Genomic DNA, 16,710 nt, shown 5'->3' on the forward strand with positions numbered 1-16,710 from the left:
TCCTGTTGCTTGTGAGGTCCCGGGAAGTGCTGCTGGCTGAGGCAGATGAGTCTTTGGATGTCTTGTACCTTGAGGAGCTTTGATGTGAAGCCGCAGTGATCCTGGCAAAGACCTCAGAGTCTGGCCTGAGCTGTGGGTTTCCCCAAGTGAGCCCCCGTGGGAGGTGGGCGGCCTGGCATGGTCCCTTATCCAGCCAGTGGAGGGTGCCGTCCAGGGAGCAGTTCAGCTTCGTGAGACCAAGTCAGACTTGCACTTGGCAGGATTAGCTGCCAGCTCCCGAGTTTCCCTCATGCTGGGCAGTTACTCTCCAGCCACGGCTCCTCTCGGACACTTCGGTTAAGCCCTCTAGTGGAAATTTCCACTTTGAGTTTGGAATTGCTTAGTCTCCTTTCTTCTCCCACTTCCAGTCAGATTGGTTTCCTGATTTTCTTATTTCTTTTTTTCTAATTTTATTTATTTATTTTTTCGCTGTCCTGAGTCTTCATTGCTGTACAGGCTTTTCTCTAATTGCCGTGCGCCAGCTTCTCATTGTGGTGGCTTCTCTTGTTGCAGAGCACGGGCACTAGGGCTCATGGGCTTCAGTAGTTGGGGTGTGTGGGCTCAGTAGTTCGGCTCCCAGCTTCTAAATCAAAGGCTCAATAGTTGTGCTACATGGGCTTAGTTGCTCTGTGGCATGTGGGATCCACCTGGACTAGGGATCAAATCCGTGTCTCCTGCATTAACAGGTGACCACTGAGCCACCGGGGAAGCCCTGGATTTTCTTTGTGAATCTTTCTTTCCCTTCTTATTTTCATGTGGAGTCTTCCCTTGTTCTTTGATGGCTTTCTCTGCTAAACTCCCCTCTGTGGCCCCACAGAGTCCATGAGCCTTCAGCGTTCCCTGCAAGTGGCTCCTGGTGGTCTCTTCCTGTTGCGTTCCTGCCTTTTCCTTGTTCTGGTGACTGCCTCACCCCACTGCTCGAGTGCTTTCATTCCACTGAAAAAGCAGTGGGGGCGGGGCTTGTTTTCTGTCCAACCTACTTCCACCATTGTCACCCCTGCAGGGGTCTTAAAAGGTTTTGCTCTGGTGAGGAGAGGTTGTTTGGATGGAGGAAGACAGGAAATGAACCATTGAAATTTTTTTTTTTTAAAGCTCTTAACGTTTAAGTAGTATTTCCTGTGAAGTGAAGTGAAAGTCGCTCAGTTGTGTCCGACTCTTTGCAACCCCATGTACTATACAGTCCATGGAGTTCTCCAGGCCAGAATACTGGAGTGGGTAGCCTTTCCCTTCTCCAGGGGGTCTTCCCAACCCAGGGATCGAATCCAGGTCTCCCACATTGCAGGCAGATTCTTTACCAGCTGAGCCACCGGGGAAGCCCAAGAACACTGGAGTGGGTAGCCTATTCCCTTCTCCAGGGGGTCTTCCCAACCCAGGGATTGAACCCAGGTCTCCCGCATTTCTCAACCCCTTCCCTATGTTATCTCATTTAATCCTCATAGTAGCCAGTGAGTTGAGGGATAGTGTTACCCCTGTCTCACAGATGAGGAAATGGGGCACAGAGGGGCAGTAACTTCCCCAGGGTGACACAGCGGGGTGGGTGGTTGAGTCAGAATTCAGACCTAAGGAGGAGGATTTGAGAGGCAGGCTTGCCGTGAGGCTCAGCTGCCTCTGAAGAGCTGATGGCTAACGAGCAAAGAAGAGGCTGGCACCTTCCAAACCGTCAGACACACAGTCGCCGTCGTGGGAGCTCACACACTCTGCCCCCTTTCACTTGCGCTGTCTCCTTCTTTCCTGTTCTGTCTCTTCGTCTCTCAAGAGAAGCTGCCGTTTTCTGTGTACGAGGAGAGCACACATCAAGTGACCTCTCAAGGTCTGTCGTGCTGGGAGACTCCCTGTTTCATCGCCGTCTTCGGTTCACAGGAAGTGTCGGCAGTCTAGAGAGAAGGGATTTCACCTCTTTGGCTCAGGCACCTGATCCGTATTTGTGGTCTTAGGACAGGCACAGTGATCCGGCTGCAGATTTTATAAGCAATGCAGACAAGGCTGCCCCACCGCCCTTCACTCAGGGCACCTCACAGCCGCATGGTGCAGCAGGCTCACTCATCTGACCAGGGTCTGAAACAGCCAGTCCTGCTTCTTCCTGGCAGTGCCTCCTCCCAAAGGCAGGTGCCCAAGGAGGCGCTTCCTAAAAAGCAGCTGCAGTACCTGCCTCTGAGCTGTCCTCTAGGACTGGGTGCCTGGACTCCCCACCCCACGCCCTAACCGGCCCCTGCCCAGAGTCACTGTTGCCTCTTTTCAAGCATCTGGGTTTTTTTTTTTTTTCCCCCTCCTTAACTTTGTACATAAGTATGGTGATTAAGAAGTTAGAATATAGTATCTAGGGTAAAGTAATTGGGCCTCCCAGGTGGCTCTGGTGGTAAAGAACCTTCTTGCCAGTGCAGGAGATAAAGGAGATGCAAGTTCGATCCCTGGGTTGAGAAGATCCCCTGGAAGAGGGCATGGCAACCCACTCCAGTATTCTTCCCTGGAGACTCCCATGGACAGAGAAGCCTGGTGGGCCACAGTCCATAGAGTCGCAAAGAGTCGGACATGACTGAGTGACTGAGCATGCAGCATGCGCGTAATTAGTATGAGTAATTGCCCTGGAGAGAAAATGTTGTAGTGATGTTATAAAGAGGCCCTCCTAGCCTTTCTCTGCCTATCTATCTGTCTGTCTACCTATCGGTCTGGTCTGTCTATATATCTATCTGTTGGTCTATCTATCTTTTCAGTAAACGTTAGGCAAAATGTAAGGAGATGAAGCTGTTGGAGAACTTCTGGGCCCTAGTTCAGAAAGCAAGTGCATGGAATAGAGGAGTTATTTATCCTATAAGGAATCATCCAGATCAATTTCTTGCTGGTAAGTAGCAGAGATGCAGACTCAGTGGCTTCTTAATTAGATACTCTGCTTTTTTTCCTTCAATGTCATTCTCTTTTCTGTCTTTTTCTTTGGAGGTGTCTTTGGACTCAGGGACACAGTCCTCTTCTCTCTCATCAAAGCTTAGCACTATCCCCTACCTCCCCTCACTGTCCCAGCTTCCAGGTTGTCTGTTCTGTAGCTAGTAGCACTCCCCTCTGCCCTGCTCTAAGTTCAGGGCAGATGAATTGTTTTGTAAAACACACATGAATGCTTCTGGTGAAGCACCCCTTCTACATGCTGTCTCCAAGCTCACCATCCAGGGCTGTGTGAGGTGGATGCTTTTAAGAACTGAGTAGGTGAATGTGTTTGGTCTCTGGGGAGACTGGGTGACGTCCCATTAACATGGTCCGGTTTTTGTGTGATTCTTATGAAACAGAACATCCTCATTCGTGGGTACCAACCTTCTGCTCTCCATCTGTTTGTACGTCTGACTGTCAGTCCAGGAACAGAGAGGCCTGTAGGCCACAGCGATGGCCAGAAGGCACATTCCAGGCCTCTGAGCAGAGCTGACAGATGTGGGTCTGGCACGCCCCACACACAAAGGTGTGGAAATATGATGGAATCTCACCACTGTGATACTGACCAAGTCTCTTACTCACCTCAGGTTGAATAGGTATCTGTGACAATAGTCTAGGACTTATGGAAACCAGGCAATGAGTTAATGAAAAACAATTCATTGACCTGCATGATTTTCTCTTACTCTCATCCTTGTCCTTTTTCATTTAGGTTTATAGAACTTGGCGGCCCTTGGCTAATAGCGTTAAGGTGGGAAAGGGAAGGGAGCAGTGATCTGTCTGGTGTTGATGATGGTTGGAAAAGAATGTACCTCCAGGAACCAGGATATGCATCTTTTTTCCCTCCTTAATTTTAATCTTGATGGTAGACCAATTTGGTCAGGTGTCTTGGTCTATGTTTTTGCTTATAGAAAGTGATCATGAATGAATCTTTTGATGATTCTTTTATTTTTTGGTTCCGGAGAGCAGGGGCTACTCTCTCGCTGTGGTGCACGATCTTCTCATCGCAGTGGCTCCTCTTGTTGCAGAGCATAGGTGCGAGGCGAACGGGCTTCAGTAGTTGTAGCACTTGGGCTCGGTAGTTGCAACTTGCTGGCCCTGTGGTGGTTGGCCTTCAGTAGCTGCAGCACAGGGGCTCGTTCGTTGTGGGTCGAGGGCCTTAGAGCATGCAGGCTTCAGTAGTTACAGGACATGGGCTCAGTAGTTGCAGCTCGAGGTCTCTGGAGCACGGGCTTAGTAGCCTGAGCCATGTGGAATCTTCCCGGACCAGGGATAGAACCTTTGTCCCCTGTATTGGCAGGTGGATTCTTATCCACTGCACCACCAGGGAAGCCCATTGATGATTCTTTTTAAAAGCAGTTTCCATCGGACACAGGAGATTTGCTAAATTTATATAGTACCCTCTAGATGGATCCAGGATTTTTTTTTTTCTCCTAACGTTTGATAGTGTATTTTCTAATTTGCCATCTTCAACAGAAAGGTGGAGTCTCAAAGGGAAGTTGCAAATTAACTGAGGTTTTATGTGAGTCTGTAGTCCTGGGAAGCAGGAGTTGGGGACTGAGGGGTGAGAAGTTTGATAGAATAACGTTTAGTGGAAGGGGATTTGGAGTCAGTGAACATGGGTTTGAGTCTCTGCCGTACTGTCTGTGTGACCTTGGGCAAGTCACCTAAAGTCTCTGAATCTGTTTCATTATCTGTGAAACGGGGAAAACAATATTGTCTCACTGGATGCCTGAAAGTGTCAGATGAGGTAATGGATTGGCAAACATGTAAATTATGGAGCACTGTACCAGTGGGAATTGCTACTGTTATTATTCCTGCCAGACCCACAGATGCTGGTAAAATAAACTAGGGGAATTGTTGATGTAATCATTCTTTTGGAAAGCTCTTTCCTTGATGTGCTGGTTACCTGACTGCTTGGATTCCTTGTGAAGTCAGGCTTGAACAAACAGAAGCAGGTACTAGAAAGAATGAGGGCAGGTGCAGGTGGTAAGGGTTGAGACCTTGGGTCACTGCCTTCTTCTTTTATTTGCTGTGTTTTAATCTCTCCCTTTAACCCTTGCTTTGCTGGGTTTTCTGTGCTCTGGGGGCTGGATTGCAGAAGTTGGGGAACGAGGGCATCAATTCTCTCAGGATCTCACCACCCCTGAGGGAAAATCTGTGTGGAATTGGGGAACAAGTGCTGGGAGACCTTTCTTGGATCCTTTTGCTTTTTTGCTGGGCCTTGGTTTTCTTCTCTGTTAGAAGGAGCTGAAACTTTAAAGTCTCATCTACCTGTAACTTTTTGCGGGTCTGAAATTACAGACTTTAAGGAATCTGTGTCCCTAACAGCAAGCCCAGGTTAGCACATTAGAAGCGCTGCTGTAGAATGATGGAAGGAGGTACTTAGGGATGCCCTGGGATATTGACCTGCTCGTCCATAGGTGGTTCTCTCTGATTGGGAGAAAGATCTAAAGATGCCAATGTGTTAGGTTGAACTCCAGCAGGAAGACTGGTGGTTCACCAGAGCACACAAACTTGTTTCCTTGCTGGTTCCGAGGAGCTGAGCTGCTCTTTTGCATTCTTGCTGCTGCTGACACCTGGCAGACTTGGAGGAATGGATACGTGTGCTGTGCTTTTAAGTAGAGACTCTGCATTTCCCCACAAATGCGAGCAGCCCATGCCCCCTTCCGCCTAGGCCCCGGGTGCTCTGATCCCTCTCCCCGCGGCTGCCCTGACTGCCACAGCCTATCCCCGGTTGCCCGGGTGAAATGGGCCAGAGAGGAAGCGGTAGTCACTGCGAGCAGAGCGGCCTGTCCCTGCTGGGCAGGAAACCTAGAGTGATGAATGGGGCCGGATGAAGTCATCCTGCTCCTCCAATCAGGCTGCTCCAGAGAGATCCAGGGGCCTCTGCAGATCCAGCCGGCTGCCGGCTGCTCTCATGTACCTTTAGACAGGCTGTGAGTCTCTGGGAGTGGAGTGGGGGGGTGCGAGCCGCCCGCCCCGGCTCCTGTGTAGGCCTCAGTCAGTCTGAATGTTATTGCAAGGTGAGTGGCTTCACCGGGCGTATTCCTCTCCCTCTGCATTCTCGGCCTTGCCTGCCGGGCTCTGGCTTTGTGGCTCTGGCACCTCCTTGCACAGCACCTTCTGCTTCCATCTGAGGGCCTGCCCCTTCTTCTTGAGGTTCTCACACCCGCACCCCACCGCCCCCCAGCCTTCTCCCCTCCTGCTACCCCCGGAACTTGCTCAGCACCCGCCAGCTGGCCTCTTCCCACGAGCTCCCCTCGCCCTGACCTGTGGGTACCAATTGGCCTGGTGATGGGAGGGCAGGGCCTTCATCTCTGTGAGCTCTCCCCCAGCAGGGGGAGCCCTGGCGAGACCTGCACTTAACTCCTGGGAAGAAGGGCCCCCTGACTCAGCCTGAAGTGGGCGTCTGTGGGAACACGGGCAGGCCCCCGACATGCGGGGGGGACCCCAAGGCTCTTTGCTCCCCACCCCCAGCCGAGGAGGTCCCGGGGCCAAAGCTTGGAAACAGGTCTCTCATTTCCCAACCTTCAGAGGGGCTGTCTGTTCTTTCTGGGTGGACCTTTGTGACTCTGCCTTTTCTCTCTGGACGGCGCCGCTGCCCCTTAGGCCAAGCCGCAATCATGGAGCCGGCTGATATGGCGACAGCAAAGGTAGGATGGAAATGCTGCCGGCCGCACTGTGCGTAAGTGGCTTCGCTTGGCGAGTTCTACCTTCGGTTCACTTCTCTCTCCCCTCCTGTCCCTCAGCCCCTCCCTCCGGGAGAGTACCCAGGGACCGTGTCAGAGTGGAGGGAAATGGTGCAAGAGTGAGGACCTGCGGAGGGGAGGAAGGCCGGGCCCTCCAGTGCATTCGCCTCACCTCTGTGCGCCTGGAAGCCTGGCGGGTGGGGGCGGTGACCTGTGACTGTGATTGGGCTGACCCGTGTGTGTGCATGTCTTTCTTGTTAGCTTTGCCTCGGTTTTCCTTGACCTTTATCCTGTGTCTTTTCTCTCACCCTTCTCCCTTATTCTCCTTGCCTCCTCCCCGCACTGCAGTGCTGTCTTAACCCATCTGTGCCACCTCAACACTCTCTTTTCACCTTCCTTTGCTCCTCTTTTCCCTCTGCCTGCTGTATAAGGACCGGGTGGGGTCGACGTGGGCTGGACAGTCTTGAGAGCAGAGACTGCCTGTCATCCTGCAGCAAATGTTGGCCTTGGGATTGGCGAGGGGTTTGGCTCTGAGTGGTGGAGGTGGCGGCTGCCCCTCCCACCATTCGTCTGATGCCCCAATGGAAGTGTGGGTCTGGGCATCTAGGAAATCGTGCCCGGTGCTGTGTCGTGGGGACCCTGTAGGCATGCTAGAGGGCGTCCCTGAGATTGGAGTCTCTCCTGACTCCTGCTTGCAATTTGCAATTTGTTTTTCTGTGTGTTTTTTCCCCAAACAAGCAGCTTGAGCCATTAAGCGTGGATGGGGCGCTAAGGAGGCTGAGTGTGTAAGCCTCTGTGGTCCTTCCAGAACATCTCAGGGCTTGGTTTGGGGGCCTTCCTCTTTGGCTGATGGCAGGGTCTCCTTTCTCTCAGAGATGGACGATTGGACGAGGTTCAGACTTCTGGAGCAGGTTGGGTACCCCATGTGCGTGTGGCAGAGAGAGGGAGGTAGGAGCTCCAGCCAGCAACAGTGCTCTGGGCAGTAATGTGTTAAAGCGGTTAGGATGCATCTCTGGGACCCGCAGAGCTCAGTTCTCAGCCCCTTCCTCCCACTTCCACGTGCTTTGTGCTCTGATCCAAGTTACTTAACCTCTCTGGGCTTTCATCTCCTCGTCTGCATAATGGTGCAAATGACATGCGTGTGTTGTTTTAATGAGCTTAGATTCTGTCAGATACTTCCTTTTTCTTGCAGACAGAAGCTAGGGAGAGCAAAACTGAATGGGAACAGGCATCCCTGGATTCTCGGACCACGTTGCCCCCCTCAGTCCCCCCATCCTTCCTGTCTCTTTCCTTCCTTCCACAAACATTTGAGCACCCATATCAAGCATGCATGGTGCAAGGTGCTCTATCCCCTTGGCTGTGTGCTGTGGCAGCCGTGGGAGCAGGCATCTGCAACTGTGTTTGGATCCAAAACAGTGTGCTCCAAGCAGTTTGCTGTCTGGCTGTAATGGTGCTCTCTGTGATGTCAAGTGTCATTTCTCACCAGGCTTACCTCTTACAAACCTGCTAGTCAACTCGCTCTTACAGTTGTAAGTGGTTTGGGATCAGTCAGCCGGCTGTCAAGGGGCTGTGGTGGTGAGTGCTCTGGGGAAGGTGTGGTTTGCAGGGGTGGGGGAGTTATTACACAGTTAGTTTGGAGATTTGTGCTTGCATTTGCCTATGGAGGTAGAAACGGAATGGGCTTCATTTTTCTTGGGTTCTTGCCCTTCCTTTGTCTAGATTGTGGATTATCTAATCAGGCAAAAAAAAAAAAAAAAAAAACCAGACCTTGGAGCTGAACCATTCCTGAGGCTAACATTTGTGTTCAGGACCTTGACCACAAGAGGGAATCTGATTGGTCAAGGAAACAGACAACATTTAACCCTAGCGTTAATTCTTTTTCTTTAACCTTTTGTAGCCCAAATCTTTTGGGGAGAGTGTAGTTCAAGTGTTTTCAGTCTGGGTCCATGAACCATTAAGGTCCTTGGATGGACTTTAGGAGAGGGTCCAGGAGCTTCAATCATTTGTAGATTCCTATCTCTGTATTTTTCTGGAAAGAATATCCACAGCTCTCATCAGATCTCAGAGGGCTCATAACTCAGGAAAGTTTAAAATTCTTTTAACTCCCATAAAGAATCTGCTTGCATTTTACAACCCAGCTACAAAGAAAACCTGTACGTTGTGGTTGGCACACTGACATTGGAGGATGATGTGCACATGCAGGAACCATGGAGTAAAATTTCATAATGTGACTCACTGGTAACTGGTTTAATATGATGTGGGTGTCATTTTTAAATATATTGTTATTGTTTAGTCACTAAGTTGTTTCCGATTCTTTTGCAACCCCATGGAGTGTAGCCCACCAGGCTCCTTTGTCCATGGATTTCCCAGGCAAGAATACTGGAGTGCATAGCCATTTCCTTTTCCAGGGATCTTCCCTACCTAGGGATCACACCCAAGTTTCTTGCGTCTCCTGGATTGGCAGGCAGGTTCTTTACCCTCTGAGCCACCTGGGAAGACCTTAAAATGTCTAAATACATGTAAATGCATCTCCCTTACCTTTACTCTGTAATATCTGATATCCTGTTCCCTGGATCCCTTCAGCTCCCAATATATTGGGTTTAATTTATTGTTGTTGTCAAGTTGCTTAGTCGTGTCCGACCCTTTGCAATCCCATGGTCTATATAGCCCACTCAGCTCCTCTGTTCAATTACTCCCCACTGAAATAACTTTTGGTGGAAGGTGTGGTCACTTGATGAGAGCCCCGCCTATTTAGACTATATTCAGTTCCTGGAGGCGGGCTTTTAGAGGTGTGACTTCATCTCTGGGAGTCTGCATTATTGCATTGAGATGGTGCTACTCTTTTTCTAAGGTTGCAGTTTCAGACTGGGGTCATCGGATGTTCCAACATGACTGTTAACATAAGTAGATGATAAATTGTGTCCTGAGAGTTTCCATTTCAGCCTTGAGAAAATGGGTTGATAAGCATTCATTAATCCATTCACTCAACAAATGTTTATTAAATGCCGATTATATGCCCACAGAGATTCAATATGTGGAAGTTTTTGATGAATAACACAGGATCACTGTGAGCACTTAGTTCCTCATGGGTTCTTGGGGAGGACAGATGAATAGACAGATTATGATGGCACAAAGGTGATAAGGGTTGTAATAGAAGCTCAGGTCACCAGGAAAGCACAAAAGAACTATTGGATGTTGCCTGTGCAGGCATCAGGGCTTTCTATGAGAAGTGACATTTGATCTGAGGCATGGGTGGGAGTTTATTGCGTGGACAAGGGGAGAGAGATGGTCTGGTTATAATTTGGAGCTGGACAGGTCTGAGTTCAAATGCTGGCAGTCCATGTTTTCTGGCTCAGTGAACTTGAGCGAGTTATCTTGACTTTTCCTAGTCTCAGTTTCTTCCTTTGTAAATGAGGGTGATATCATCCCCCCTACAGGATTGTTGTGAGGATTAAATACCTTCGGTAAAATGCCTGCATGTCGGAGATGTTCACTGACCAGTCGTGAGGCAGAAGCGTGTGGCAAAGCCCAGGTCACCACAAGTAGTTGTGCCTGATCGGCGCATAGGATGCCTGTGGAAGATGGGAGGCAGGTGATGAAAGTGGAGAAGGAAGCAGGAGTTGACCCATCAGGACAGCCTTGCTGCTGCTGCTGCTGCTAAGTCGCTTCAGTCGTGTCCGACTCTGTGCGACCCCATAGACGGCAGCCCACCAGGCTCCCCTGTCCTTGGGATTCTCCAGGCAAGAACACTGGAGTGGGTTGCCAGTTCCTTCTCCAATGCATGAAAGTGAAAAGTGAAAGTGAAGTCACTCAGTCATGTCCCACTCTTCGCGACCCCATGGACTGCAGCCTACCAGGCTCCTCCGTCCATGGGATTTTCCACGCAAGAGTACTGGAGTGGGGTGCCATCGCCTTCTCCAGGACAGCCTTAGCCCTGCTTAAATACTGGGAGCAATTGAAGGACTTTATTTAAGATAGCCTCAGGTCTGCTTTTGAAAAAGTATTCTTTGACTGCAGGGTAGACAGATCATTAGAATTTTCCTCATTGTGTGCCCTCTCTGAGACTTTTATGTTTTCCACGTCTGTCTTCCCCGATTCATGTGCTAAGTTGCTTTAGTCGGGTCCGGTTCTTTGCGACCCCATGGACTATAACCTGTCAGGCTTCTCTGTCCATGGGATTTTCCAGAAGAGAATACTGGAGTAGGTTGCCATGCCCTCCTCCAGGGGATCTTCCCAACCCAGGAATCGAACTTGCATCTCGTACGTCTCCTGCATTGGCAGGCAGGTTATTTACCACTAGCACCACCTGGGAAGCCCCAGAACTGATGTGACTTTATGCCTAATTAAGTGGGAGGCAGGACAGGAGGCATGTAGGATGAATGCCAGGTCTCTGACTGGGTGGTGCCATCTTTTGGGATAGGCTCAGGAGATCATGGTCAGGAGATGTAGTGATGTGGAATTTCATTTGTTGGTCTGGCTCTGAGGTGCCCATGGGACATAAAGGTGAAGGTATTCAGGAACAATTGGGAATTTGTATGAGTGCCCAGGGGAGTGGTCATAGCTGTACACATGTATATTTGGGAGGCACAGTCTTAGCTCCAAGGCATTGTTCAAACAGCCAGGACTGGATTAGGTCCTTATAAGAAGAACAGTTGTAGCTATGTGTGTGTAGATGGATGTTAACTGGACTTCCTGTAGTGATCTTTTTTAGTACCTACATACATGGAAGCATTATGTTGTACTTCTGAAATTATCATAATGTTATGTCAATTATATCTCAATTAAAAAAAAAAAGACTAGATTAGGAACCTCTGTGACCCAGACAGCCCCCTTGGACTGGAGAAGCTTTTCAGATTTTTCATCAGCAGTTACGAGGCGGAGGCTCTCTTTCAAGTGCAGTGTGAGATCTTGGAACTGAGAAGGCCTTCTTCATAGGAGAGTCTGAGCTTTGTGGGTTTTGTAGAGAGATTGAAAAGTGTTGATGGACTGACCCAGAATTGCCACATATTTTTTTTTAACCCATAAACGGTAACAACAGGACTAAACTGAACTAAAATGTAGAGACTACCACTACCACCATTTGTGATGGGTTGGCTGAAAGATTGGTTCAGGATTTTTTGTACCAGCTTATGGAAAAACCCAGATGAACTTTTTGCCAACCCAGTATTTAGTGAGAATCTAAACACAAAATTTTAAAGGATGAATTATTAAAAATTAAAGATACAGTATATTTAGTTTTGGGGAGCTTAACCACATTGCCCTTATTTTTCTCACTTATCTGTGGATCTGCATGGATATATCATGGTGCAGGCCAGCACTTGGGCGCTCCTGAAGCAGCACAGGTAACTGGGGGTTGAGTTACAGTTACGGGAGGACACAGGTGCATTTACTGAGGAGCCCTGCAACCTGGGCTCTTAGGTTCACTCATGATTATTACCAGTCTCCTGTCTGTCGTGATTTGAGAATATCGTAGGTATAGCAGCCTGAATCATCTTTGAACATTTAATTTTCAACTTTAAGATGCTGATGAGAAAATATACTGATGTAGGAAGTGAAACTTCAGAATGCATCCTTTTAGACACTGCTCCATCCAAATAAACCTGTATTTATTGGCAGCCATCGAAGCAATATGTTCTGAAGGCACTATTTCTAGACACCTGTCATGCAAAGAGGAAGTTCTGGTCTCCATAGGGGATGATGACAAATATTGGATCCTTTTTCTGGCTAACTCTTTGGAGTTAAGGCCATACTAATCAAGAAATAATTAACACAGATTTAATATAGGCTTAGCTGAGAACATTCACCGTTACTCATTAGTTGATTGAAAAATTGGCATAATGATTACAAACCTATCTTCATTTTGAAAAACAGAAGTACTCTGCTGGTCTGATTAGCTGTGTCTCTCTAATGGGACTTATTGCTTTAAACTTTATGTTAGATTTATTATAACTACTTAATGCCCATGCCTTGTGTTCCTTATTAGCTTATGAGCTTTTAGAGCTCAAGAATAATATTGGATTGATCATTGAAATATCATCTTGGTTTGCCTGGGTTATGAACACATTAGCCACTCAATGAGTACAGCTATTGTTGAATAAATAAATAAATAGCTGACTGACCTAACAGAAACACCACAAAATAAAACCACCCAAACATCTCCAAAAAAATAGGAAACGTGAGAAACTTTGGCAAAGAAAAAAAAGTAGATCAGGAAGCACAGAAATGGAACCTGTGGTTCTTTTGCAGTGGGTAGTGGTGGTCTGCAGTCCCTGGTTGAGAATAAGCAAAATAAGGGTTAAAAAGTGTTGAGCACTTACTTGATATTATATCACGCCTTGTGTCATTGTCATGGATTGTTGACATCATGGCTTTTTTATAGATAGAGCCGAGGCGTAAGTGACTTGCTCAGGGTCACGCAGCTTGTTCAATACGGATTTGAACTGAAGTCTAGTTTCGGAATCCTTGTGCTGAACCACAAAACCATATCTCCAGGACTGGTGTCAGGCCCGTGTCAGTTAAGAATGCAGCTTTTCTCTGCTGGTCATTGTCAACAAGCAAGCAGTTTCTCTGCCAGCAAGAGATTCTTGTCTTGTCCTTGGCCTGGAGACTTCCACTGTGAAAATGAGTTAACACTTGATTCAGCTGTCTGTTAATGGCAATTCTCATATGTCACTTAGTTGAGAAAGGAGAAATCTCCATTTGGTGGGAGGACAGCAGGAAGCAGCTGGCTGTGGGTGTATGGGTGCTCGGGCTCCCTCCCTGAGAAAACCTGAGAATGTTGATGCGCATCCTCCAGGGTCCCTGACACCATCAGTCACCCCGAATTTCTCCAGAGAATAAACCAGGAAGGAGCAGGGAGGGGTAAATAGAAATCTGCCTTGTTTCTTCCATCTGGCAGCAGACATGTTTCCTTTTGTTATGAGTGTAATTAGAATGAGGAGTGAAATGAGGCCACGTTCCCCTCTCCTGGGGGGTGGGATTTCTCCGAGGTGTGCGATGTCTTTCCCGACAGGAGGGCATTTACCTCCTAGAGGCTGCCCGTCTGTCTAGCAGCAGAAGGAGTTGTGATCCAGGATCTGCTAATGAAAGAGTTGTTGTTTCGTCATTAAATTGTGTCCTACTCTTCTGTGACCCCCTGGACTGAAGCCCACCAGACTCCTCTGTCCATGGGATTCTCCAGGCAAAAATCATGGCGCAGGTTGCTGTTTCCTCCACCAGAGGATCTTCCCGACTCAGGGATCGAACCTGCGAGTCCTGCATTGGCAGGCGGATTCTTTACCTCTGAACCACCAGGGAAGCCCCTGATGAAGGAGTCCTACAGGTAAAGCAGCACTGAGTCAGGCAGGCAGGTTTGGAAAGGAGGGAGGGACTTTGGAGAAAAAGTGGAAGGCAGGATAAAGAGCAGGAGTCCAGTCCCCTTTGGGGTTTTCATTGCCATACAGAGCAGAGCCCAGGATGGTCCTGTCTCCTTTGATCAAGCCGGGAAGTAATCATGGAGAGGGGATGTCAAGAGCTGCTTCAGCAGACAGGGAGGGAAAGCTTAACTGGCTTCCCTCCCCAGGAGAGCAGGGGAGGCAGCTCCCATCCTGGCCTGGATTAGAGGGAGAAGGGCCTGGGCTGGAGAGCGCAGATGGTTTTGAGGCCTTTGTGGTTTCTGGGCACAGGGCTTTGCTCCCTAGCTTTTGCTCTCTTCACCAACCCCCACCTTATCTCAGGGTTGGGAGTAGGATCAGAACGAGGCCTCCCAGGGCCTCAGTTTCTCCTTCCATCCAGTGTGGTTTAGTCACATCTCACTGGGTTGTTGTGAGAACCCCAGACCTAACGCACGGGAGGCCATCTGAAACTCGCGTGGACAGACACCCCTGTGTGGAACCCCTGGCCGCCCGCCTCCATCTCATCTCCCTCCCTCCTCTCTGGTCCTGATGAAGAGGGGGTGGGATGAAGCCTACCAGAGCTTGACTTTGACCTTGTCCATCCTATTGGTTGCCTGGAGGAACCTTCTGGATTAGCAGATTGTGAAGGAGGAGCGAAGAAGGCTGGGGGTGGTGGGGGAGGTGAGTCTGTCTGTCCAGCACCCTAAGCAAATCCCTGGGGTGCAGAGGCAGAAGGAAGCGTCCTTCAAATGATCAGAGCCTGGCTGGCCTTCCCCACGAACCTCTCTTCCCCAGCTACTCCGTGGCCTGAGCCGCCCCTCCCTAGAGTGGCCCGCAGGGCTTGAGGGCACAGGTCCATGCACTGGAGGGGTGGGGCGGGCTCAGGAGGCTCCAGGCTGGGTGCCGACCAGAGGGCAAGGCCAATGCCTGCAGTCCACACCGTCACCCCAGAGCCAGTGACTAATAGTGGCAGAGGGTGGGGAGAGGAGAGTGGAGGAGGGAGGGCAGGGAGGAAGGGAGGAGGCACGGGGAAGTGGTGGGGAGCACCTGATGGGCGCAGCTCTGGCCATCTGCCGTCCCCTCACACAGCCTCTGTTGACCGCAGCGTGGAATTCTGGCTGGAGGACGAGGTGTGGGGGCTTGTTGTTCAAGTGTTCAGGAGGCTCCCCCTCCCCCAACTGCTCCTCTCCGCTAGCTTCCTGACCTCCAAAATGGTCCTTAAATATAACACTCTGGGCGCCTGACGACTCCCTCTGCCTGAGCGCGGAGCTCTCTGTCTCCCCAGCGTGTGACTGCAGCACTGCTCTGCCCCAGTTTTTGCCAGCTCCTGGAGGCATGTGGCTCTGCCCTGCAACTGCGGCGCTCCTCAGGAGCAGGGGCAGAGCGAGGGCAGCGCAGATCCGAGAGCAAGAGAGAAGGCGGGCCTGCGGGGACCACATTGTCCATCTATTTTCTGCTCCAGATACGCTCCACTCCCAGTGACTTCCCAAGGTCGTGAGGAGGCATGTGCGTCTGCTGCCGGAAAGAGGAAAGAGCCGCTGGTGGGGAGGTGGGAGTCACGGGGCTGAGTTCTCGCTCCGGCTCACAGATGCAAGGCGTCCCTTGGCTGGGGGCCTTTGGTGTCCGGTTATTGGTCACCAGCTGTGTGCTCTGGTTGAAAGGCCTCTCTCACCATTCTGGCCCTGACTCACAGATGAGGCAGAAAGTCCAGTTGTGATATTGTCGGGTTAGCAGAGGAACAGCATGAGGGTGGGTGAGACCTCAGGCTCCTGGGGGCCAGGAGGGAGCCAGGGCAGCTAAAATCAGAAAGGAAGTTTTTTCCAGCCTTCATTCCAAACCCAGTAACATTTGGAAGGAACCACTGTAGCAAGAAGCTTAGAGTCATGTAAACCAACCTTCTTCGAGTGAACCGAACCTTGGGCACACAGCCAACTTGTGAATATTTGTGAGACTGGGAAGATCAGTTTTTTGAACTGAGATTTTGGAAAATGCATATAACACAAAAGGTTGTCATTGTCAGTCCTTCCCCCACCACCGTCCTGCCCTTTCATCAAGTCTGTTCACAAAAATAGGCAAAGGCTGGTGCCAGGTGAACACAGCTGTGCCTCTTACCCATCCTGCTGACCACACTGTCCTCCCACCCTACGGAGGTGACCACCTCCTAAATGTTGGCTGTGTCATCCCCGTGACTTTTCGTTTTATGGGTACAGATTATCTCTTTATACAGATTCTCTATTTGGCTATAAAATGTCTGGCTTCAATCTGTCGATCTCAGGCTTCCCTGGTGGTTCAGATGGAAGAGAATCTGCCTGCAATGCAGGAGACCTGGGTGCAGTGCAGAAGACACCCTGGGTCAGGTAGATCCCCCGGAGAAGGGAATGGCAACCCACTCTGGTATTCTTGCCTGAAGAATTCCATGGACAGAGGATCCTGGCAGGCTACAGTTCATGGGATCACAAAGAGTTGGACAAAACTAAGTGTTAGTTGGGCAAAACTAACACTCACTTTTCACTTTCATCTATCTATCATGTGTGTTATATATATATATCATCATACTGTAGGTATTCTTCTCTGATTCACTTCCTCTGTTCAACATTGTTTCTGAGATTCATCCACTTGTGACAGTAAAGTATACATTTTCTGTATGTTGTTGTTATATACTGGGGTTTCCCAGGTGGCTCAGTGGTAAAGAA

The 16,710-nt window shown here is 49.6% G+C and overlaps 1 protein-coding gene and 1 long non-coding RNA gene across 11 annotated transcripts in view; one reads left to right on the plus strand and one right to left on the minus strand.

The window, feature by feature from the left end:
• GRAMD1B (GRAM domain containing 1B) overlaps positions 1–16,710 on the plus strand; it is a 261,587-nt gene that overhangs the window by 138,713 nt on the left and 106,164 nt on the right. The window contains exons 1-2 of one of the 10 annotated variants that reach the window (XM_086339713.1): positions 5,715–5,978; positions 6,565–6,640. The exons of the other annotated variants lie outside the window; for them this stretch is intronic. Of the exons in view, the coding sequence (XP_086195839.1) occupies positions 5,966–5,978; positions 6,565–6,640 (89 nt within the window). The 5' untranslated portion in view covers positions 5,715–5,965. Of the gene's footprint in view, positions 1–5,714; positions 5,979–6,564; positions 6,641–16,710 lie in introns of those variants that run through there. 10 annotated transcript variants of the gene reach the window in all.
• On the minus strand, positions 8,342–15,386 carry LOC147357641 (uncharacterized). The gene is made up of 2 exons (XR_015142013.1): positions 12,962–15,386; positions 8,342–10,216 (listed from the first exon to the last, which is right to left on the minus strand). It is a non-coding gene; the product is annotated as an uncharacterized LOC147357641 (long non-coding RNA).

Source organism: Bos grunniens, chromosome 15 (assembly GCF_055505025.1).
Source record: "Bos grunniens cultivar Pamir isolate PY7600 chromosome 15, Bosgru_T2T1.0, whole genome shotgun sequence".
In the NCBI taxonomy this organism is placed as follows: Eukaryota; Metazoa; Chordata; class Mammalia; order Artiodactyla; family Bovidae; genus Bos; species Bos grunniens.